This window comes from Lepidochelys kempii, chromosome 6 (genome assembly GCF_965140265.1).
Source record: "Lepidochelys kempii isolate rLepKem1 chromosome 6, rLepKem1.hap2, whole genome shotgun sequence".
Taxonomy (NCBI): Eukaryota; Metazoa; Chordata; order Testudines; family Cheloniidae; genus Lepidochelys; species Lepidochelys kempii.
The window spans coordinates 114294941-114317924 of record NC_133261.1 but is presented as its reverse complement, the minus strand read 5'-3'; the positions used below and the strand labels follow the sequence as shown (position 1 = coordinate 114317924).

The window sequence follows — 22984 nt, the reverse complement described above, 5'->3', positions numbered from 1 at the left end:
CGGTTGCCTTGCGGGACAACCGGTTCTAAAAGGGCTTCTAAATTTAACTGGTTCCAGCGAACCGGTGCGAACCGGCTCCAGCTCACCACTGGGCCTGCCCTCTTGCCCAGACACCCGTCCCCCTGTCCCCCAAGATCAGGAATCCAGAGGGAGAAACAGCCTGATTCTGTGCAAGCCTGGGACTGAGCAAGCGTTTCCTGTGCGCCACCCTCTCCTTCCCTCAGGGCATACTGGGAACTGCAGCTGCCAGGAACCCTCTAGCTCCTTCTCCCTCCCCCAGCAGTGTCTTCTACGAGCAAGCTGGGCTCTGCTGAGTCCAGCGGCTCCTAATGCCGGCTAGCAGTACTGCAGCCCATTTCTGTGTGGGAAAGGAAATTCTGTGTGCACAACGTTAATTTCTGCACAGAATTCACCCAGGAATATAATATATAGTCCATTGTTCGAGTGTTTGTCCCTATGTGTAATCCATTTCAGGTTTGTGCATGTGCTCCATCTGCCTAAGACTGAAGATTTTTCCCCAGTGTCTGTTTGGTCCTCACATGAGCCCCCATTCTCCTCATGCTCACCCTGAGCTGCCAGACCATCACCATATTAGTTCCTTCTTACTGCTCATGGTTTAGGATGAAGTTTTAGTGTATGTGCTGACTACTTCAGCTTTCCCTGTAGATGATTTTTAAAAATTAGTCTTAGTTGTTTTAATCAGTACAGCTTTTTGGGGTTTGATTTCCTAAACTTTGGGAATCCCACCCATGGCATGTGGAGCAATGTGATTCCTGTACCACACATCATAATTCCTATTTACACACACTCACTCACCTACTCTTACCACCCTCTAGTTCTTCCAACGGCAGTGTGGAGAGTAGGCCAAGGATCCCTGGCTTCAAAAATTGCATAGACTGCCAGAAGTAATTTCTGGTTACATATTATCACAACACTTGCTTGGACTGCCTGGGAAAACCCGTGTCCCTTCTAGGTGCGGTATCTGCAGGTCATTTCCAAGGATGACAAAACAGTCAAGGGAGTTCTAACCTAAAAGATTCCTCATGGAGAGGTCTATGAGAGCGGTCACAGGCTCTGACTGGGGAGATCCCACTCCCAAATGTCTTAAGGATGGTAGGAACATTCCTTGTAGTGGCTCTGGCTGGTTCCAAGGCACCGCCCACCAGCTCCGACAAATTCGGGTGAGGAGAGTGAAGGCAAATGGAAGGGAGACAAAAAGTCTCCCATAATCTTCCCTCTTGTCCTTCCACATCCAAGTTCTCTAAGAAGAGGCAAAAGTCTCCGTCCTGCACCAAGTCAGGAGACACCTCGTGCTTCAGAGTGGGGCCATCTGATACTGGGACTTCATCAGAAGGTAAGGCCACACCACATTCCAGAACCAAGAGTGGTACTTTGGCACCATCAACAGCTGCTGCATCCGCACTGCCAGCTCTGGCTTCTTCTGCACCAATGGGCTGAATTACAGAAACTACTCTCTCCGCTCCAGCCCGTTTCTCAGCAGTGGGTGACTTGATTGTATTTATGGAACTAGAGTCACTGTGATACTCTCTGGAGTCCCATGTCCAGTACCAAGATATCATTCAGTACAGATATCTCTGCAGTCAAGCTATCCCATTGCCAGTATCGTAGAGGGAGGCCATCACTGCCTTCTCTAGGACCAAGAGCTCTCCTGCTGAATTTGGGATTGGAGTCAGAAGAATATAGTGGATACCCATCCTGGATTACTTCCCAGAGGGTGTCTAGCAGGGGTTGAGCTCAGAGGGTATCTGTATTGTCCAGAGTTTCTCAGTACTCCTGTGCAATTAAGAACACTTCCTATACATATTGGTATCTGTCACCCTGGGGCTTTGCTCCAAGGAGATATGAGGTCACGATCACCTGACATACCCATGTTATGGGACAGAGGATATATGCCATCATGTGCCAGCAATGTACATTGGCCAAACCGGACAGTCTCCAAGTAAAAATAAATGGACACAAATCAGACGTCAAAAATTATAATATTCAAAAATCAGTCGGAGAACACTTCAGTCTCTCTGGTTACTCGATTACAGACCTAAAAGTCGCAGTTCTTCAATAAAAAAAACTTCAAAAACCAACTCTTAACGAGAGACTGCTGAATTGGAATTAATTTGCAAACTGGACACTATTAAATTAGGCTTGAATAAAGACTGGGAGTGGATGTGTCATTACACAAATTAAAACTATTTCCCCATGTTTATTCCTCCTCCTCCTCCCCCCCCCGCGTTCCTAACACTTTCTTGTTAACTGCTGGAAATGGCCCACCTTGATTATCACTACAAAAGGTTTTTTTTTCTCTCCTGCTGGTAATAGCTCACCTTACCTGATCACTCTCTTTACAGTGCGTATGGTAACACCCATTGTTTCATGTTCTCTCTGTATATAAAATCTCCCCACTGTATTTTCCGCTGCAAGCATCCGATGAAATGAGCTGTAGCTCATGAAAGCTTATGCTCAAATAAATTTGTTGGTCTCTAAGGTGCCACAAGTCCTCCTTTTCTTTTTGCAAAGATGTCTGGCTCTCAGGGTAGAGGAAGAGCACCCTCAGCCTCAGAAGTCACAACAACAATCTGGAGGAGAGGCCCAACAGGAACAAGATGCCATCATGCTGCTGATCTTGTTGTCCTTGTCTCCCAACGAAGCAGTGATTCCTGCCTCCCTGCCATACCCTGATGATTCTAAGGTCTTCCACGACTTCGTTAAACTGGTGGCAGAGGCATTACACATTCTATGCACTGCTAGACATTCTGCATGGCTGAGGACAGAGTGGAATGGTGCTCACCAAAGCCATCACCAAACCTACAAAGACACTTTCGGCAGATACCTACCACAATTCCACCACTAGATAAGCAGGCTGAAAAGATGTATTCTGTACCTGTGAAAGGGTTGGAATACCAATTCTGTCATCTGCCTCCCAACTCTCAACTAGTGTCAGGAGCCACCAAACATAGTAGGTAGAGACAGGCAAGTGGACACTTACTCTGTGTTTTCACACCCAGTCACATCTTGATTCCTGAAAAGTTAGGTTATTTTTCCCTCCCATGGCAAAACCTACACCAGTCTGGGACCTGAACCTGGTTTTAGCAACTCTGACAAAAGCACTGTTTGAGCTTCTGGTACCCTACTCTTTACTGCAATTCTCAACGAAGGTAGCATTTTTAGTCGCAGTCACTGGCCAAAAGAGATGGGGAGTTAGGAGCAGTCATGGCAGACCTCCTCTGTCCCCCTCCAGTAGTTTCCCACAAGAATAAGGTATTCCTGAGACTGCATCTGAAGTGCATCCTTAAGATAGTGTCAGACTCTCACATTAACCAAAACATCCATTTCCTGTGTTCTGCTATAAACTACACACCAATAGGGAAGAGGTAATGTGGCACTTCTTGGATGTGCATGGGACCCTTACCTTTTACCTACAGAAGATGAAGTCATTTAGGAAATATCCTAGACATTTTGTATCATTTGTGGGAAGGATGAAAGGAGAGGCCACTTCTACCCAGAAGCTGTCAAAATAGATCTCAGGATGCATCATACTTTGCTACGAGCTGAATAATGTCCCTCTTGAGAGGAGTGTGAGAGCACATTCAACAAGAGTCCAAGCAGCCTCAGTAGCCTCCCTCAAGGGTGTATCTATTATTGACACCTGCAAAGCAGCAACATGGGGTTCTGTGCATACCTTTGCAAGACATTATGCACTGGTACAAGCAGCTGCTTCGGATGCCTCCCTGGGTAGAGCAGTTTTGCATTCTGTTGACACATTGAACTGTGGGTACCCACCTCCTAGAGAGACTGCTTCTGAATCACCTGAAGTGGGGCATGACACATAGGGACAAGTGTCTTTATGTCTACTACCCACCTCCTTCCCCACTACCTCAATTTCCCTAAGTGGGGCCTAGCGGTAGAGAAGGAGCTAAAACGGTGGCAGCCTGGCAGCCCCCTTTATAGCTTCACGGCAGAGCATGAGTGCATGCATAGAGCAAATGGACACTGCTAGGGAAAAATCTTTGGTCCTGGGAACATGAAGTGCACATGCAAACCTGAAGTGCATGACACATTGGGAGAACCCACCTCGGAGAACTCCAGTTACTACATGGTGAGTAACATTTCCTTGTCCTGCAGCACTTCTGTAGTGGTATGTGAGGAATTTAGAGAGCTGGCCTTGCTGAGCTATTTCTCACCCTTCTTGCCTTGCCCTCTGCCCTTTAAAACTAACGTACTGCAGCCTTGCAAAATGTCATGAAAACTTACCCTTCTCATTAAAATCTGTTTGCCCCATTTGGCTTCAGTGCGGTCAGAATTTTAGGTAGGTTATTTATTTACGTTTTTACTTGTGCCACAAACATTCTCCACATAAAAGTTAATTTTCTTTCAAAAGTAACTTCTAAAGGATGACTGAACCCTTTGTTCCAGGTTGGATTTGTAGGATTCCTGGCCTGTTTTGATGTCTAAATGTTGGCTTTGTTTCAGGACGCCTTTGCATTGTGCAGCTTCTTGCAATAGTGTTCATCTCTGTAAACTACTTGTAGAATCCGGAGCAGCAATTTTTGCTTCAACTATAAGTGATATAGAAACTGCTGCGGACAAGTGTGAGGAGATGGAGGAGGGTTATATTCAGTGTTCCCAGTTCTTGTACGGTAGGTTGCCAAGTGTATATGCTTGATAATTCCCTTTACAGACCTTTATCACTTCTCTGAAATTCAACCTTTCTTCTCTGTTCTGACTGCCAAGTTGCTAGTCTAAGTTCTGTATCCTCTACATAGGTCTTTGAAATTAGCATTGCCCTTGCCCCCACTCTCGTCCATTCAGAATACTGCCAGAATATTTTCTTGGCCGTTTCTTTGGCCATGTCATCCCTCCCTCTTCAAGTCAGCTCACTGTGGCATTGTGCATGATTTTTAAACATCTCTTCCTTCCTTTCTAGGAAAGGGTTCTGATGATGATAGGGTTTTGGAGTTAGAAGGGTGTTGCCATGTAAATTTCACATGGAATTTTGTAAGGATATCCCAAACTTCTAGCAGACCACACCAGGAGGCTGAAGATCTAAACTTACTTGCATTCCTTATTATGAGTAATTATTCATGTTTTGTTCACTGAATTAATGAGACAGATGACTTATAGCTTTTAAGTTCAGTGCATATATCACAAGAGAAGCATCTTTCCAGAAGCAGCAATTAAATAAAATTAAGATTCTAACTTACACCAAAGAGAGTATAAAGACTTCATTAGGGTTTTAATATACCCCTTAAGGCAGATTTGCAGTGTGATGAGATATACAGCAAATGCTGCAATAACTAGGCTGAGCAAGAAGAACTCTAAACCTGTTGTGCTAGAGAATGTGTATGAGACTAGTATATGTATGAGACTAGGGCTGTCGATTAATTGAAGTTAACTCCGGCTATTCACTCAAATTAATCGTGATTAAAAAAATTAATCATGATTAATCAGACTGTTAATACCAGTTGAAATTTATTAAATAATTTTGGATGCTTTTCTATTTTCAAATATATTGATTTCTATTGCAACACAGAATAAAGTGTACAGTGCTCACTTTATATTATATATATTTATTTATATATTTTGACTATCATTTTTACAGTGCAAATATTTGTAGAGTATTTTTCAATTCACCTCGTACAAGTAGTGTAGTGCAATCTCTTTATCATGAAAGTGTAACTTACAAATGTAGATTTTTTTTTGTTACATAATTGCACTCAAAAACAAAATATAAAACTTTAGAGCCGATAAATCCACTCAGTCCTATTTCTTGTTCAGCCAGTTGCTAAGACAAACAAGTTTGTTTACATTTAGGGGAGATACTGCTGCCTGCTTCTTTTTACAGTGTCACCTGAAAGTGAGAACAGGCATTTGCATGGCACTTTTGTAGCCAGCGTTGCAAGGTATTTTACATGCCAGATATGCTAAACATTTCTATGCCCCTTCATGCTTCAGCCACCATTCCAGAGGATAGGTTTCCATGCTGATGATGCTTGTAAAAAGAATAATGTGTTAATTAAACTTGTGACTGAACTCCTTGGGGGAGAATTGTAGGTCTCCTGTTCTGTTTTACCAGCATTCTGCCATATATTTCATATTATAGCAGTCTCGGATGATGACCAGCACATGTTTATTTTAAGAACACTTTTACAGCAGATTTGACAAAATGCGAAGAAGGTACCAATGTGAGATTTCTAAAAATAGCTACAGCACTCAACCCAAGGTTTAGGAATCTGAAGTGCCTTCCAAAATCTGAGAGGGATGAAGTGTGGCACATGCTTTCAGAAGTCTTAAAAGAGCAACACTCAGATGTGGAAACTACAGAACCTGACCCATCAAAAAAGAGAATCAACCTTCTGCTGGTGGCATCTGTCTAGGATGATGAAAATGAACATGTCTGTCTGCTCTGCTTGGGATCGCTATCAAGCAGAACCCATCATCAGCATGTGTCCTCTGGAATAGTGGTTGAAGCATGGAGGGACATATGACTCTTTAGCGCATCTGGCACGTAAATATCTTGTGACGCCAGCTACAACAGTGCCATGCGAATGCCTGTTCTCACTTTCAGGTGATGTGAACAAGAAGCGGGCAGCATTATCTCCTGCAAATTGTAACCAAACTTTTGTCTAAGCAACTGGCTGAAGGAGGACTGAGTGGACTTGTAGGCTCTAAAGTTTTACATTGTTTTATTTTTGAATGCAGTTATTTTTTTGTACGTAATTCTACATTTGTAAGTTCAACTTTCATGATAAAGAGATTGCACTAAGGTACTTGTATTAGGTGAATTGAAAAATACTATTTTTTACAGTGCAAATATTTGTAATAAAATATAAAGTGAGCACTGTACACTTTGTATTCTGTGTTGTAATTAAAATCAATATATTTGAATATGTAGACAACATACAAAAATATTTAAATGGTATTCTATTATTAACAGCATGATTAATTGTGATTAATTTGTTAATTGCATGATTAATTACAATTTTTTAAAATCACTTGAGAGCCCTAATTTTCACCTAAAGTAAGGGCAACTAATTTTCAAATACACCGTGCAATGAAAACATATTCCCAACTTCTATGACAAGTTTTATGCCATATCAGGTTTTAATCTTCAGTTAAGTTCCTGAGGGGGAGGGGAAAAAAAAAGTATAATGGAAACACTGAATCTTAAATTGCAGCAGAATGAAAGTCTCTCAGGATTTCCCACTGGAGAGGAGGACCCAAAATCCCAAGTGGATAAAGTCAAGGTACTCTACCATCTGTAATGTTCGTTTACCTTTTGTTTCTTGGTAACAGGAGTACAGGAGAAGTTGGGAGTCATGAACAAAGGAGTAGTGTATGCTCTGTGGGATTATGAAGCCCAGAATAATGATGAGTTGTCATTCCATGAAGGAGATGCCATTACTATCCTGAGACGCAAGGATGATAATGAAACAGAATGGTGGTGGGCTCGACTCAATGATAAAGAAGGCTATGTGCCTAAAAATCTTTTGGGGGTAAGTTACTTTAAGCTTCTTCCTTCCTTCCTTCTCCCTTGAACTTGACCTATTGTTACACTTTTCCTTAGGTGGGAGATTAGAGGGAACTTCCTCTAGAACTTATCAATGCAACATCTAGGTAAATCATTGCTGCAGAGTGACGCAAAGAAAGCAATCCTTCTGTCCCGGGGCTTGAGTGCACCTTCTCTGAGCATTATTATTGCTGTAGAAGAAAGACAGATTGTAGTTAGGAATTTAACCCAGGACAGTAAAAAGAATAGTAATCATTAGGCTGCCTTAAGTTTTTTTAGGTTATAACTTTTTAATTGATCTTTAGCATATTAAATAGTGGTATTTTCCATGAGATCAAACTGTCTCCCTAAGTATAGTATGGTGGCTGTTGTGCCAAATATCAGGGTAGGTCACACGAAGATATTTAAATAATTGGGATGTAACAAGTTTGTGGCATGGATCACTATTTACCTGCCAAGAAGGTAGATGTGGCTAAAATGCAGATTGGAATTATGCAACTGGTAAACTTTCACTTTGACTGCATAAAATGATGGAAAGTTATACCTATTTACTGCCACCTGCTGAAGGACGAACATAAAAATAGTTAATAGCATTAGTTAATTAGGTTAGGAGACTGTTAAAGGTTTGAGTTTCCTCTTGAATTGTTCAGACTTGCATGTCACTTTGTAATCTAAAGAAATGTACTAAATATGTCCAGTGGACAACATGTTAATGACGTCTTACCCTTTGCTGTACAATCCATTCATGTGTAATCAGAAATAGCCTTTTGGCTGTAAGCAGGTTATATGTTAATTATAGACTTGATTTTCTAGTTATCACATCTAAAGCTTGGGTATTTACTTTTGATTTTGTTTTGCAGCTATATCCAAGAATAAAGCCTCGGCAGCGAACCCTTGCTTGAATTCAGTTGTTTGGCAGTGTAATACGTGGCTGGTAACTGGAAGCTTAAACCCACACTGGAGTCATCCTTTTCTATCACATTTCAACTGGAGAAATAAAATTATAATCTTTGTTTTTAAATGGTGCTCTCTCTTGTTAGTGGACAGCAGTCAAGGATTTAAAAATCTGCAGTTTGTAAATGAAGATAATTCCATGTAACCAATCACTGACTGGGAGAGGTACTTGCAGTCTACAGTATTTTGTCAACTCTAAATACCAAAAATATTCTTATAGAAGAGTCCACAGGTGGAGGTTTGTGTTAAATATTCACAAATGTCATTTCCAAATTGCAGATGTGCTGTCCAGTCTGTTCTAATCCTACAATAACTGTCCCATGTGTCAAGATTTTGGATATATTTTGACACCATTGAATGTTGTTTACTCATTACTGACTGTGTGCTACAGAGAAGACTTTCACATGCTAAGTGCATAAGCAGTAACCAAGGCGCTCTATACACACACACACACACACACACACATATTCTAGGATTTAGAAATAGAACATTAGTTAACATATCTTAAGTCCTAGTCTAAGGCCTGCTCTACACATAAGACTTAAGTCAACCTAGCTACATTGCTCAGGGCTGTGAACAATTTTACATCCTGTATGACAGTTAGATTGACCTGACCCCTACCATACATGCAGCTATTGCATGAGGTAGTTTACCTACAGCAATGGAAAAACCCCTTCCCTCACTGGAGGAAGCATCATGCTACAGCAGCACAGCTGCAGTGTAAAGATACCCTTTACAAAGCTCAAACAGAAGCTTTAGAGATGCTAGGATCTAGATTTTGTTTGCATTTAAATGACAAGCTAAAAGAATCAAAACTAGTGTTTGTATACTTCTCAAAATCCCTACACTAATCAACTTGTTCATTTTCTTGGTATTCAGCTTATTACACGAGTTTTACCTCTACTAATTTAAGTTACAGGTCCCACTCCCACTAACCTGTGAACTTGTCTGTTTGGAACAAAAGAACATATAACAGTGGATTTGCAGTCAGATTAAAGGATTTGTATGTTTGCATGGATGAAAGTGCAATAGTTGAGAAGGGTAAGCGTCTGATACGCTAAGAGGTACACTAACTTGAAGTCTGCCTGAGTAGCTGAAGGACTAAAAAGTGGAGAGCTAGTTGTACTAATATTGAGAGTCAATGACAGGAAGGAGAAACAAGGAGTTCGAGAAGGATTTGAGAATGGCAATAATTTGCTATTTTGGTAAGGACAGTTTCTGTGGTTCTTGGCAGCCCTACACCTATTGCCAGGGTGAGTTATGCAATAACTTTTCCACTACATTGTAGTTTCAAGCAAAAAAAAAAAAAAAGCGCAAAGCACTTCACTGGAGTTAATTGTACATGGTTTTATATACCAGAAATATATTTTGAATTTCTCATAAGTTGTAGCCATGTGTTTTGCATTTTTTCTTCCATTAAAGTGTAGGCCAGTTGGCTTAACTCATGTACAAGTCTTGTGTATAATTTATATAGCATTTATGCAGCGCTGTAATTTGCTTTTACCACCATTTAACATTAATTGTATATATTGTGGTGATGAAACGTGAAAGGATATTAAAGAACATTTGGTACATGAATGTGACAATTTCAAGAGCCTATGATGCACATTTTCATGTTCTCTGGATTAGTGTATAATAAAATACTGCTAAGGCATGGCTGCATTTTGAAGTGTTTGTTTTAAACTAATGTTAGGCAATGGCAAAGTACTGTAACCTTTGTCCACCTAACCTGCAAAACTAATCCACACTGAATGAGGATAATTTAGTCACAATTGGGTGTGCATAGTACTAAGAGGCTAGCTTGGCAATACAAAGAAGAAAAGGCTGAAGGTGCTGCACACGCCCAAGAGGTGTTGCTCTGTGACTAGGTAGGCTTTCTCACTTAAAAACAATTTTTCACCTTAAACTGCTAGCTTCTATTCTTCAAGGACAGTCTGAATGTTTGAACTTCATTCACTACCAAGTGCAGCCAGCAAACTCCTAGTTGGTTTTCTTAGAACAGCTGAATATATGAGATTTTCTAGTTCATGCTAGAGTGCTTGAACAGAGTGTACCATTTGGACAGGAGGCACAGGACATTTTTGGGTATTGTAAATAGCCTTTTATTCTCTCCTCCACTCAAACCAAGAATATTGAAGTCTTTAAGGTTGAAAGTTAGCTTAAGTTGCTTAGCAAGTTAAAGTAAATGCTATCTTGAGCATTTTGCTTATTTTCAATAAGTATGAATTCATCTAATCCATAAGACTTGTACATTTAAAATACTGTATACAGTATGTCCAAACATTAGTTACAATAATCAGATTAATTAGCAAAAGGTCATTACAACAAGTAAAATGAATACAAAACTTCAAAATCATTTTCTGGAAGCTTGTATTTTCCTACATACGGGCTCCAAGAGGTCATGTTCATACAACCCAGTTTGTGGTATTTGGTGAAACTTATCTAAGTGTTTGATCACATGATAAGAACCCAAAATGATTATTTCTATAAAAGGGTATCTAAGGCAGATTTCATTGTACATTGATCTTCAACATTTGGATAAGAAAAACACCTGAGATCTCTGTAGAAGAGACTTACAAATACATTTGTTTGCTGTTTGTAGCCAACAAATTAAATACATATAGTATACATAATTGGTACTACAAAAATTGTGCTATACATTTTAGCTGTAGTGCAGGTCATACTTTCGTTTTCCATATTAAGTGCCAATAAGATTTAACAAAATAATGAAGTCTTAAACATGAGGCTATGTTTAAAGCATTAATTGTATACATATTGCACACTAGATAAGTGAATACTCATGGTTCCAAAATACTCACATTGCATTTGCCAGTGCTTACATAATGAACCACATTTGGGGTAGAGGGGTTCATAATACCAATTACCATGGATCAAAGTAACTAGCAAAAAGTGAGAAGCGGTTTTTCATAGAGCTGGTCTCTTCCGTCAGAGCTCAGACAACTTGCTGCTGTTATTGGTCCCGGGATTCATAAAGGAGTTTTGCTGCCTATGATTACAAAAAACGAGATACATCATTGCAGTTTGCTATATAGGCACCTTAGTGATAAACAACAAACTTAAGGTCTCTTATCTTCCCCTAGAAACTACTGTAAAGCCAAAAGCTGTAACTTGTTATCAAATCCTGGCTCTTCTACGTATGTATAGTTTTCTTACATGGGAGAGAGACTAAATCATATTCTAGAGCTTACTGTCAGGGCACATCCATCAGGATTTTAATCGGATTCTCAACGGGTAAAACTTCAGAATTTCATAAAAATATGTTGCAATCTTTAGAACAGTGTGTCATGATAGAACTGCCAGATAATGACTTCTCAAAAAGAAATGATCAGTTTAGTGATGTTGGCTAGGTAACCGCTTTCTAACCAAGTTGCTTATCTTATTTGTCATTTGTATTTCAAGAAATATTTCTGAGGAATAATATATCAGTGCTTTTTTCAGTGCTAATACCAAGGCTATCTGTTGGAGGGAGGGGGTAAAGGGGTATTCTATTAAACAGTGAGTACAGTGGTAAAAAACCTTTTAAATGGCCTTTCTACAACATGAGTGATCTGGCCAGTTTCCATGTGAAATAATTCAATGTATTTTCTTTTTAAGCAACTCATTTTTCATAAGCCTGGTGTTCACTGCCATAAGAAATGTTGATTTATATGATTACAGAAAGCTTCTTACATGATTTCAAGATGGTTTACAAAGTCTGGGAGGATTGCCAGAAATTCTCAACTCTAATTTCTTGATTAAGTTTGAGGTACTATATACTGTTTCTTGTACCCCCATCTAAACCAGGATTAATAAAAACATAGCCCAGAGAGTGCCTGAAGTCAGCCTGGAAAAAGTAGTTAACAGCCATGCTTGTTTAGGGTAGTAAAAAGTCTATTAGACAGCTGTGCCTTGCAAAAAGCAGAAGTCAGTATAAGCTGGGCCTTCTGGGAGAGATGTTAAAGGAAGAAGCAAACTCCTTAATCTTGTCCTCTCCCCAGAAAGGAGTTTCATGGAGTAAGGGACCACCTCAGAAACACAAATGAAGCAACATGGAAATTAACTGCACGGTAAAAATAGGTGTAGCAAGAAGCTTTTTGAGAGACAAGCAAAGGACATTAATATGTCCCAACTGTATGAAGTTTAGGTATTAAAAAAAACTGAGGCCAGAGGGACTATTGAGGTCTAATTTGCATAATTTAGGTAAGAATTTCACCTACTGGTTCCTACAACAAGCCCATAAATTCTATTTGACCAAGAAAATCTAAAAAAAAAGACATCCAATCTTGTTTAAGTGATGCAGAATTCACCACATTCTTAGGGCTTGTATGCACTACCACTTATGTCATTATAATTTGTCACTTAGGAGTGCGAATAAGCCACCTCCACAAGTGATGTGTATTACACTAGCCTAAAAACTGGTGTGGACAGTGCTGTCAGCAGAAGCAGCTCTCGCAAAGCTCTCCCATCAGCATTATAAAACCACCTCCCTCCAGTCAGTACAGAGCATCTTCACCAGTCTTGCACTGCTGTAGCACTTCTAGTGGAGACTAGCCCTTAGATAAATTATTCCATTTTTACCCTCTCTTAAAAAATGTGCACCCTTTTCTAGTGTAATCTAGCTTCAGTTTCAGCCCTTACATCTTGTTATGCCTTTCATCAACTCCTGTTGGTACTTAGGTCGAATTTAGCAGCATTAAATCGATGTAAACCTGCACCCGTCCACACGATGAAGCCCTTTATTTCGACTTAAAGGGTTCTTAAAATCGATTTCCTTACTCCACCGTGACAAGTGGATTAGCGCTTAAATCGGCCTTGTCGGCTCGAATTTGGGGTACTGTGGACACAATTCGACGGTATTGGCCTCTGGGAGCTATCCCAGAGTGCTCCATTGTGACCGCTCTAGACAGCACTCTCAACTCAGATGCACTGGCCAAGTAGACAGGAAAAGAACCGCGAACTTTTGAATCTCATTTCCTGTTTGGCCAGCGTGGCAAGCTGCAGGTGACCATGCAGAGCTCATCAGCACAGGTGACCATGATAGAGTCCCAGAATCTTAAAAGAGCTCCAGCATGGACCGAACGGGAGGTACGGGATCTGATCGCTGTATGGGGAGAGGAATCTGTGCTATCAGAACTCCGTTCCAGTTTTCGAAATGCCAAAACCTTTGTCAAAATCTCCCAGAGCATGAAGGACAGAGACCAAAACAGGGACCCGAAGCAGTGCCGCGTGAAACTGAAGGAGCTGAGGCAAGCCTACCAGAAAACCAGAGAGGCGAACGGCCACTCCGGGTCAGAGCCCCAAACATGCTGCTTCTATGATGAGCTGCATGCCATTTTAGGGGGTTCAGCCACCACTACCCCAGCCGTGTTGTTTGACTCCTTCAATGGAGATGGAGGCAATACGGAAGCAGGTTTTGGGGACGAAGAAGATGATGATGAGGTTGTAGATAGCTCACAGCAAGCAAGCGGAGAAACCGGTTTTCCCAACAGCCAGGAACTGTTTCTCACCCTGGACCTGGAGCCAGTACCCCCCAAACCCACCCAAGGCTGCCTCCTGGACCCGGCAGGCGGAGAAGGGACCTCTGGTGAGTGTACCTTTTAAAATACTGTACATGGTTTAAAAGCAAGCATGTGAAGGGATTACTTTGCCCTGGCATTCGCGGCTGACTCATTGTACAACAAAGCATTGCAGTGTATGTTTGCTGGTGTTCAAACAACATCCGTTCTTTATCTCTCTGTGTTATCCTCAGGAGCGTGAGATATAATTCATGGTCACCTGGTTGAAATAGAGTGCTTTTCTTCAGGGGACACTCAGAGGAGCCTGTTCCTGCTGGGCTGTTTGCCTGTGGCTAAACAGAAATGTTCCCTGCTGTTAGCCAAAGGGAGGGGGAAAGGTTGAGGGGGTAGCCATGTGGTGGGGGGAGGCAAAATGCGACCTTGTAACGAAAGCACATGTGCTATGTATGTAATGTTAACAGCAAGGTTTACCCTGAAAGAGTGTAGCCACTGTTTTATAAAATGTCTCTTTAAATACCGCTGTCCCTTTTTTTTCTCCACCAGCTGCATGTGTTTCAATGATCACAGGATCTTCTCCTTCCCAGAGGCTAGTGAAGCTTAGAAAGAAAAAAAAACACACTCGTGATGAATTGTTCTCTGAGCTCATGCTGTCCTCCCACACTGACAGAGCACAGACGAATGCATGGAGGCAAATAAGGTCAGAGTGCAGGAAAGCACAAAATGACCGGGAGGAGAGGTGGTGGGCTGAAGAGAGTAAGTGGCAGGCTGAAGACAGGGCTGAAGCTCAAATGTGGCAGCAGCTTGATGAAAGGAGGCAGGATTCAAGGCTGAGGCTGCTGGAGGACCAAACCAGTATGCTCCAGTGTATGGCCTTTGCTGCAGCTCAACAGCTGGAGCACAGACTGCCACTACAGCCCCTGTGTAACCAATTTCCATAGCCTCCACACCCAGAGGCCCAAGAACGCGGTGGGGGGGGGGGGGCTACCGGCCAATCAGCCACTCCACCACAGAGGATTGCCCCAAAAAAAGGCGGCTGGCATTCAATAAATTTTAATGTAGTAACTTTTAAAGTGCTGTGTGGCATTTTCCTTCCCTCCTCGGCTACCTTGGTAGTCATCCCCCTCTTTGTGTGATGAATGAAGAAAGAATGCATGAATGTGACGCAACAATGACTTTATTGCCTCTCGAAGAAAAGGAGTACTTGTGGCACCTTAGAGACTAACCAATTTATTTGAGTGTGAGCTTTCGTGAGCTACAGCTCACTTCATCGGATGCATACCGTGGAAACTGCAGCAGACATTATATACACACAGAGATCATGAAACAATACCTCCTCCCACCCCACTGTCCTGCTGGTAATAGCTTATCTAAAGTGATCATCAAGTTGGGCCATTTCCAGCACAAATCCAGGTTTTCTCACCCCCCTCCAAAAACCACCCACACAAACTTGCACATTGTAGGGAGAGTGGTCACTTTGGATAAGCTATTACCAGCAGGAGAGTGAGTTTGTGTGTGTGGTTTTTGAGGGGGGTGAGAGAACCTGGATTTGTGCAGGAAATGGCCCACCTTGATTATCATACACATTGTGAAGAGAGTTGTCACTTTGGATGGGCTATTACCAGCAGGAGAGTGAGTTTGTGTGTGTGTGGGGGGGGGGGGGGGGTGGAGGGTGAGAAAACCTGGATTTGTGCTGGAAGTGGCCCAACTTGATGATCACTTTAGATAAGCTATTACCAGCAGGACAGTGGGGTGGGAGGAGGTATTGTTTCATGATCTCTGTGTGTATGTAATGTCTGCTGCAGTTTCCATGGTATGCATCTGATGAAGTGAGCTGTAGCTCACGGAAGCTCATGCTCAAATAAATTGGTTATTCTCTAAGGTGCCACAAGTACTCCTTTTCTTTTTGCGAATACAGACTAACACGGCTGTTACTCTGAAACCTGTCTTTATTGCCTCTGCAAGCGGTGATCAAAGAGAGGAGGGGAGGGTGGTTAGCTTACAGGGAAGTAGAGTGAACCAAGGGGCAGGGGGTTTCATCAAGGAGAAACAAACAGAACTTTCACACTGTAGCCTGGCCAGTCATGAAACTGGTTTTCAAAGCTTCTCTGATGCATACTGCACCCTCCTGTGCTCTTCTAAGCGCCCTGGTGTCTGGCTGCACGTAACCAGCAGCCAGGTGATTTGCCTCAAGTTCCCACCCTGCCATAAACATCTCCCCCTTACTCTCACAGATATTGTGGAGCACACAGCAAGCAGTAATAGCAGTAGGAATATTCGTTTTGCTGAGGTCTAAGCGAGTCAGTAAACTGCGCCAGCGTGCCTTTAAATGTCCAAATGCACATTCTACCACCATTCTGCACTTGCTCAACCTGTAGTTGAACAGCTCCTGACTACTGTCCAGGCTGCCTATGTATGGCTTCATGAGCCATGGCATTAAGGTGTAGGCTGGGTCCCCAAGGATACATATAGGCATTTCAACATCCCCAACAGTTATTTTCTGGTCTGGGAATAAAGTCCCTGCCTGCAGCTTTTGAAACAGACCAGAGTTCCTGAAGATGCAAGCGTCATGCACCTTTCCTGGCCATCCCACGTTGATGTTAGTGAAACGTCCCTTGTGATCCACCAGAGCTTTCAGCACTATTGAGAAGTACCCCTTGCGGTTTATGTACTCAGCAGCTTGGTGCTCCAGTGCCAAAACAGGGATATGGGTTCCATCTATGGCCCCACCCCAGTTAGGGAATCCCATTGCAGCAAAGCTATCCGTTATGACCTGCACATTTCCCAGGGTCACTACCCTTGATATCAGCAGATCTTTGATTGCGTGGGCTACTTGCATCACAGCAGCCCCAACAGTAGATTTGCCCACTCCAAATTGATTCCCAACTGACCGGTAGCTGTCTGGTGTTGCAAGCTTCCACAGGGCTATCGCCACTCACATCTCAACTGTGAGGGCTGCTCTCATCTTGGTATTCATGCGCCTCAGGGCAGCAGAAAGCAAGTCACAAAAGGTCCATGAAGGTGCCCTTATGCATGCAAAAGTTTTGCAGCCACTGGGAATCATCCCAGACCTGCACCACTATGCGGTCCCACCAGTCTGTGCTTGTTTCCCGAGCCCAGAATCAGCATTCCACAGCATGAACCTGCCCCATTAGCACCATGATGCATGCATTGGCAGGGCCCATGCTTTCAGAGAAATCTGTATCCAGGTCCTGATCACTCACGTGACCAGGCTGACCTCGCCTGGTATCGCTTTGCCAGGTTCTGGTGCTGTATATACTGCTGGATAATGCATGTGGTGTTTAATGTGCTCCTAATTGCCAAAGTGAGCTGAGCCGCCTCCATGCTTGCCTTGGTATGGCATCCACACAGAAAAAAGGCATGGAACAATTCTGCTGTTGCTCTGACGGAGGGAGGAGCAACTGATGACACAGCTTACAGGGTTGGCTTCAGGGAGCTAAAATCAACAAAGGGGGTGGTTTTACATCAAGGAGTATTTCAGGCAGGACTTCATGGAGGGTTCCAATAAGAAATGGTGCACCTAAGTTATTGTTCTTATTGGAACAAGCTGGTCTGGCCTCTGATTGATACATGGCTAGATTTACCTCACTGCACCTTCTCTGTGAGTGACTGCAGTGTGACCTAGAGGAATGAGTCCCCTAGACAGGGGAGGAGGCAAATGAATACAAAACAAAATCTGGTCTATTTCTTGTTTTGATCCACTCCATCTATCTTTTACATCTTTGGCTGGCAGCAGACGGTGCAGAAGGACTGCATGCCATCCACATCTTATGGCTGCTCAGCAGAAGATGGTGCAGTAGGACTGCTAGCCATCCTCATCTCTTGCCTGCCCAGCAGAAGATAATGCAATAGGACTGCTAGCAATCTGTAGCGCCTGCCTGCTCACCATAAGACAGTTCAATAGGACTGACTGCAGGACTAAAGAGAATGACCCGGTCAAGTCACTCCAAATTTAGTCCCTGCGCCCATGTCTGCCCAGGTGCTCCCAGCTGATGTGACCAGGAGCACCTTGGCACTTGACGAGGACAGCTACCAGTCATACTGTACTGTCTGCTGCCAGAAGGCAATGGGTTGCTGCTACTGTAGAGCAATGCCATACCACATCTGCCAGCACCCAGGAGACATACGGTGACAGTTACCTGAGTGGGCTCCATGCTTGCCGTGGTATGGCATCTGCACAGGTAACTCAGGAAAAAAGGCACAAAACGATTGTCTGCCCTTGGTTTCACAGAGGGAGGGAACGGGGGCCTGACAATATGTACCCAGAACCACCCGCGACAATGTTTTAGCCCCATCAGGCATTGGGATCTCAACCCAGAATTCCAATGGGCAGCAGAGACTGCAGGAACTGTGGGATAGCTATCCACAGTGCAACGCTCCGGAAGTCTACTCTAGCCTCGGTACTGTGGAAGCACTCCGCCGAGTTAATGCACTTAGAGCATTTTCTGTGGGGACACACACACTTGAATATATAAAACTGATTTCTAAAAAACCGACTTCTATAAATTTGACCTTATATCGTAGTGTAGACATACCCTTAAACTCTGATCAAGTCACTTCTGAAAATGGAAAGTTAAGCTAAACAGATGGAGCAGCTTTAGTCTCAGTATAAGGTAGATTTTCCAGAGCTCAAACCTGTCTAGCTCTTTTCTAAATCCTTCTCAAATTTGGGACACCAACTTGATATTGTTCCAGTAATGATCTCACTAATTCCAGAGGGCTGATATCACTTCCCTAGTTCTACGAGGACATCCCAAGAAAGTGGGGAGGGGAGGGTCAATTTATCAATTTGCCAGGGTGCTACTTAGATTTTAAAACTGAAATCTAAAACTAGGTTTGCCAATATAGAACTGGATCTAATACAGGAGTAGACAAACTTTTTGGCCTGAGGGCCACATCAGGGTGGGGAAATTGTATGCAGGGCCATGAATGTAGGGCTGGGGCAGGGGTGCAGAAGGGAGTGCAGGCTGTGGGAGGGGGTGTGGTGTGCAGGAAAGGGCTCAGGACAAGGGGTTAGTGCAGGAAGGGGCTCAGAGCAAGGGGTTGGGGTGCAGCAGGGGTGCAGGCTCCATCCCAGTGCTGCTTCCCTCAAGCGGTTCCAGGGTGGCAGCAGGGCTAAGGCAGGCTCCCTGCCTGCCCTGGCCCTGCGCCGCTCCCAGAAACATCCAGCATGTCCAGCAGTGGCTCCTGGGGGTGTGGTGGGGCAGGCAGCTCCACCATGGGCTGCCCTCACCTGCGGGTACCACTCCCAAAGCTCCCATTGGCTGCGGTTCCCCATTCCTGGCACACAGAGCCCTCTGCCCCCCCCCTTCCCTCCCAGGGGCCGCAGGGACATGATGCCAGCCACTTCCGGGAGCAGGCAGGGAGCCTGCCTTAACCTCGCAGCACCATGGGGGTGGCAATCCTGCAGGCTGGACTGAAAGCCCTAACAGGCCAGATAGTTTGCCCTCCCCTGATCTAATGGGATAATCTCAAAGTAGAGAAAGTGTTAGTTTACTAGTTGAACACTGAGGTCTTGTCATGTCAATTTTTAATTTGAACAGTATTTCTCATATCGGGACACTTGCTTATTCTTAACCAAGAACTGATTAAATTACCAAGAACCACATCAGTATATAATCAACAGCTCACTACTCAAACAGACACAATCAACTGTGTGTACCACACATATACACAATAGTCTTGCAAGCAATTATCACAGACTAGAATTGAGGCTCAGTTGTTATATCAAAGACCAGTCAAATTACCAATATTTCTTATTACATTTACTTATCAACAATTCTCAATTCTTTAGTACCTAAAACATCACATTTCCAAAGGTGCACTTGTTTTAAAGGCACTAACCACAATCCTCTATTAGACTAGTCCAAAAGGGACTAATTTAGAATATTAAAAGCAATTGCTTAAAACAATTCTTTTCAATCTCTAATTCCTTTAGAAATCCAAACAAATTGATCTAAAATATGATTACTTGAGACACTAACTGAAGAGTGTAGATTCAGCAAGCTAACCTACAGTTATTTATATTAAAGAATGGAAGGGGAATTACAATCTTTGAAATTAAATTTCACCACCTCTGCTTATCCTCTTAACCTCGGGATGAGGGACAGTCCTTTCCACGTGACGACTGAAATGGGTATTGGTTGCATTTAGGATTCTGCAGCTCCTTGTGTTAGGTCACTATGTACTCAGAGTTGACAGAACCTAAGTTTTATACACCCTAGTTTCAGTGCCTATTGGAGAGGGCCACCCTCCAATTCCTATAGGAGACATAACAAAAAGGTGCTTGGGTTTGTTTCTCTGCTGCTTCTATTGGTATCTAGTACATGGTTGTTGGTGTATAACAAAATTCCCCTCATCCTTCTTAGCAGAGGCTTTAAGTTTGAATCAATTAAAAAACTTATTTGCCTGTACAACCACTTGGGATCCCCCACTCTGAGCAATTTCTCTTAATATCCCGAAGTTTTACCCTGCTGTATATCTTTACATTTCTCCTTCCTTCTGCCAGTCGTTTCCTATTAATTTAAGAGCTCAACAATTTGAAAGGATTTTGTTGGTTTTACTGTAATCTTCTAAATGTGGACAACATACTCCATACATTCTTTGATTACAATATGCATTTCACATTATTTAGGACTTACAACTGAACAAGTGTCATTTTCCACATATAGGATATAGATCTGACTCACAATGCAAACAAATGTGCTATTTCTAATTTTGGGTGAAAGATTATTCAGAATAAATTTGATTTACAAGGAAACAATGTACAGTTTATAATTTGGGATGAAAACATGGGGCTTGGATTTCTTGGGGTAACAGCCCAATTTAACGTTCAATTTTATAGCCACAGTTCTTAGTTGTTCAACTTGCAGCTTCCCCACCCGTCACTTCTTGACCCACGCAATGTGTAACAAGCCACTTTTGTTTGGAAACTTGGAATTCTTTTTAACTAGGGAGAGAGAAAGAGGTTTATACATATTCATATTAGGAGAGATTCTTGCCTAGGTGATTATACTTATTTAGCTATTTTAAGTTCTGTAGCTGGAGAGGGAAACACTCAACCTTGGCTGATCTGTGGGTCCTTATTGTCACATGATGTGAACCATTTTCTTATTGTCCTCATAGGTGGATCCTATTTTGAGATAAACAGAGGTAGATAGCTTTTCTAATTTGAGAGCCAAAAGGAACAATTAGTCAAGACATATGTCCCATACATCCATTACACTTCCTATTCAACTAATGATTGCATTTGCTCTTAGCCCAACATCATACGGTGAACTTAAGTTCAGTTGGTGATCTCCCATGACCCCTAAGTCCTTTTCCCAATCACTGCTTTTAAAAATACTTTTTCCCCCCCATCCTACTTTCTTGGTTCCTAGATGTAGAACTTTGCCTTAAGCTGTATAAAACCACGTTATTCAAGTGAGCCCAGCTTAGATCACTCTGTGGAACCGACCAGTTATTTACCATTCCAATTTTGCACCATCTGCAAGCTTTACCAAGACTGACTGACCACTTCCAGATCACTGATAAGATATTGAACAGCAGTGGACTAAGAACAAATTGCACTGGAAACCCTCCCAATGGACTATGATTCCCACTTACTTAGAGAGCTAGCTAGTTTGTGATATAGCACAAAACAGAATCTGCAGCACATAAAATAAAGTATTAAATCAAATGCCTTACAGAAGTACGCCAGTTACTTTTGTCAACCAAACTGTAATCTCCAAAAAAAATCTGACAAGACTTCTTCCATAAAACCATGTGATTGGTATTATGTTACTGTGCTTTAATTCTTTACTGATTGCATCCCAGATCAACTGCTAACTGCGGTAACTTAAGCACATTTATATCAAATAGAGGAACAGATGAAAATTAGATTGTCTGCCCCCTTGTAAGAGGTGGTAATGGCTGAGCTGAACGTTCACTGCCAGTACCCCAACATGCAGAGCTTGGATTTGGCAGTTTTGACACTCTAGCCCAGCGATACTCAGACCTCAGTGGTTCAGGAGCCAAATCAGCAATCAACATTATCCAAAAGATAATAGTGTGAATTCATTGTTTTATTTACTATTTTTATTATATACAGTAACTCCCTGCTTAACATTGTAGTTATGTTCCTGAAAAATGTGACTAAGTGAAACTAATCCAATTTCCCCATAAGAATTAATGTAAATGAGGGGGGGGGGGTTAGGTTTCAGGGAAATTTTTTTCACCAGACAAGAAACTATATATTAAACAATTTAATACTATACACAGCAATGATGATTGTGAAGCTTGGTTGAGGTGGTGAGCCCAGGGAATGCCTTACTGCTAAATGATGAACTGGCATTCAGCTGAGCCCTCAAGGGTTAACACATTGTTAATGTAGCCTCACACTCTACAAGGCAGCACGAATGGAGGGAGGGGAGACAACGTGGCAGAGAGACACACCCTGTGTGAGAGAGAGAGAGATGCGCATTGCTCCTTTAAGTAGGCTGACACCACTCTAAGTACACTGCCCTTTTAAGTAGATCAGGAAGTTGAGACAGCAGCTGCAGCCAGCAAGCTCCCTCCATCCTGAGTCCTGTTGTGTCCCCACCCCCCACTCTATGGAGAAGGGGTAAGCAGGGTGCAGGCACGGGGGGGAGGGGGAGAGACACCCTGACATTAGCCCCCACCCCAACAAGCAGGAGGTTCAGGAAGCAGCTCCAAGGCAGATGGCAGGAGCAGCACATGGCAGTGGGGGGAGGGACAGCTGAACCGCCAGCAATTGATAGCTTGCTGTGCAGCTGCCGCACAGGGAACTTAGGGGAGTGGGGAGCTGATAGGGGGGCTGCCGGTCAACCCTAGTTCCAAGCCAGCTCCAACAGGCTGCTCTTCCTGCAAGCAGTGGACAAAGCAACGTTATAAGGGAGCATTGCGCAACTTTAAATGAGCATGTTCCCTAATTGATCAGCAATGTAACAATGAAACAACGTTAACCGGGACGACT

The 22984-nt window shown here is 42.8% G+C and overlaps 3 protein-coding genes across 15 annotated transcripts in view; 2 read left to right on the top strand and 1 right to left on the bottom strand.

Annotated features, from left to right (window-relative positions):
* PPP1R13B (protein phosphatase 1 regulatory subunit 13B) overlaps nt 1–9763 on the top strand; it is a 139281-nt gene extending 129518 nt beyond the window's left edge. For all 10 annotated transcript variants that reach the window (XM_073349755.1, XM_073349756.1, XM_073349758.1 and 7 more), the window contains 3 exons: nt 4486–4652; nt 7309–7508; nt 8383–9763. In XM_073349755.1, the coding sequence (XP_073205856.1) occupies nt 4486–4652; nt 7309–7508; nt 8383–8424 (409 nt within the window). In that variant the 3' untranslated portion in view covers nt 8425–9763. The remainder of the gene's footprint in view (nt 1–4485; nt 4653–7308; nt 7509–8382) is intronic.
* Nucleotides 9764–10211: 448 nt separating this feature from the next.
* LOC140913413 (uncharacterized) lies at nt 10212–15227 on the top strand. Its single transcript, XM_073349782.1, has 2 exons — nt 10212–14060; nt 14536–15227. Exons 1-2 carry the CDS (start codon nt 13484–13486, stop codon nt 14928–14930), a joined length of 972 nt encoding a protein of 323 aa, XP_073205883.1. The 5' UTR covers nt 10212–13483; the 3' UTR covers nt 14931–15227.
* ZFYVE21 (zinc finger FYVE-type containing 21) overlaps nt 10830–22984 on the bottom strand; it is a 36813-nt gene continuing 24658 nt past the window's right edge. The window contains exons 8-9 of one of the 4 annotated variants that reach the window (XM_073349788.1): nt 21073–21142; nt 10830–11483 (exon numbers count right to left, since the gene is read on the bottom strand). In XM_073349788.1, the coding sequence (XP_073205889.1) occupies nt 11464–11483; nt 21073–21142 (90 nt within the window). In that variant the 3' untranslated portion in view covers nt 10830–11463. Of the gene's footprint in view, nt 11484–15863; nt 20960–21072; nt 21143–22984 lie in introns of those variants that run through there. The other 3 variants (XM_073349787.1, XM_073349789.1, XM_073349790.1) reach the window with 3 other exon arrangements.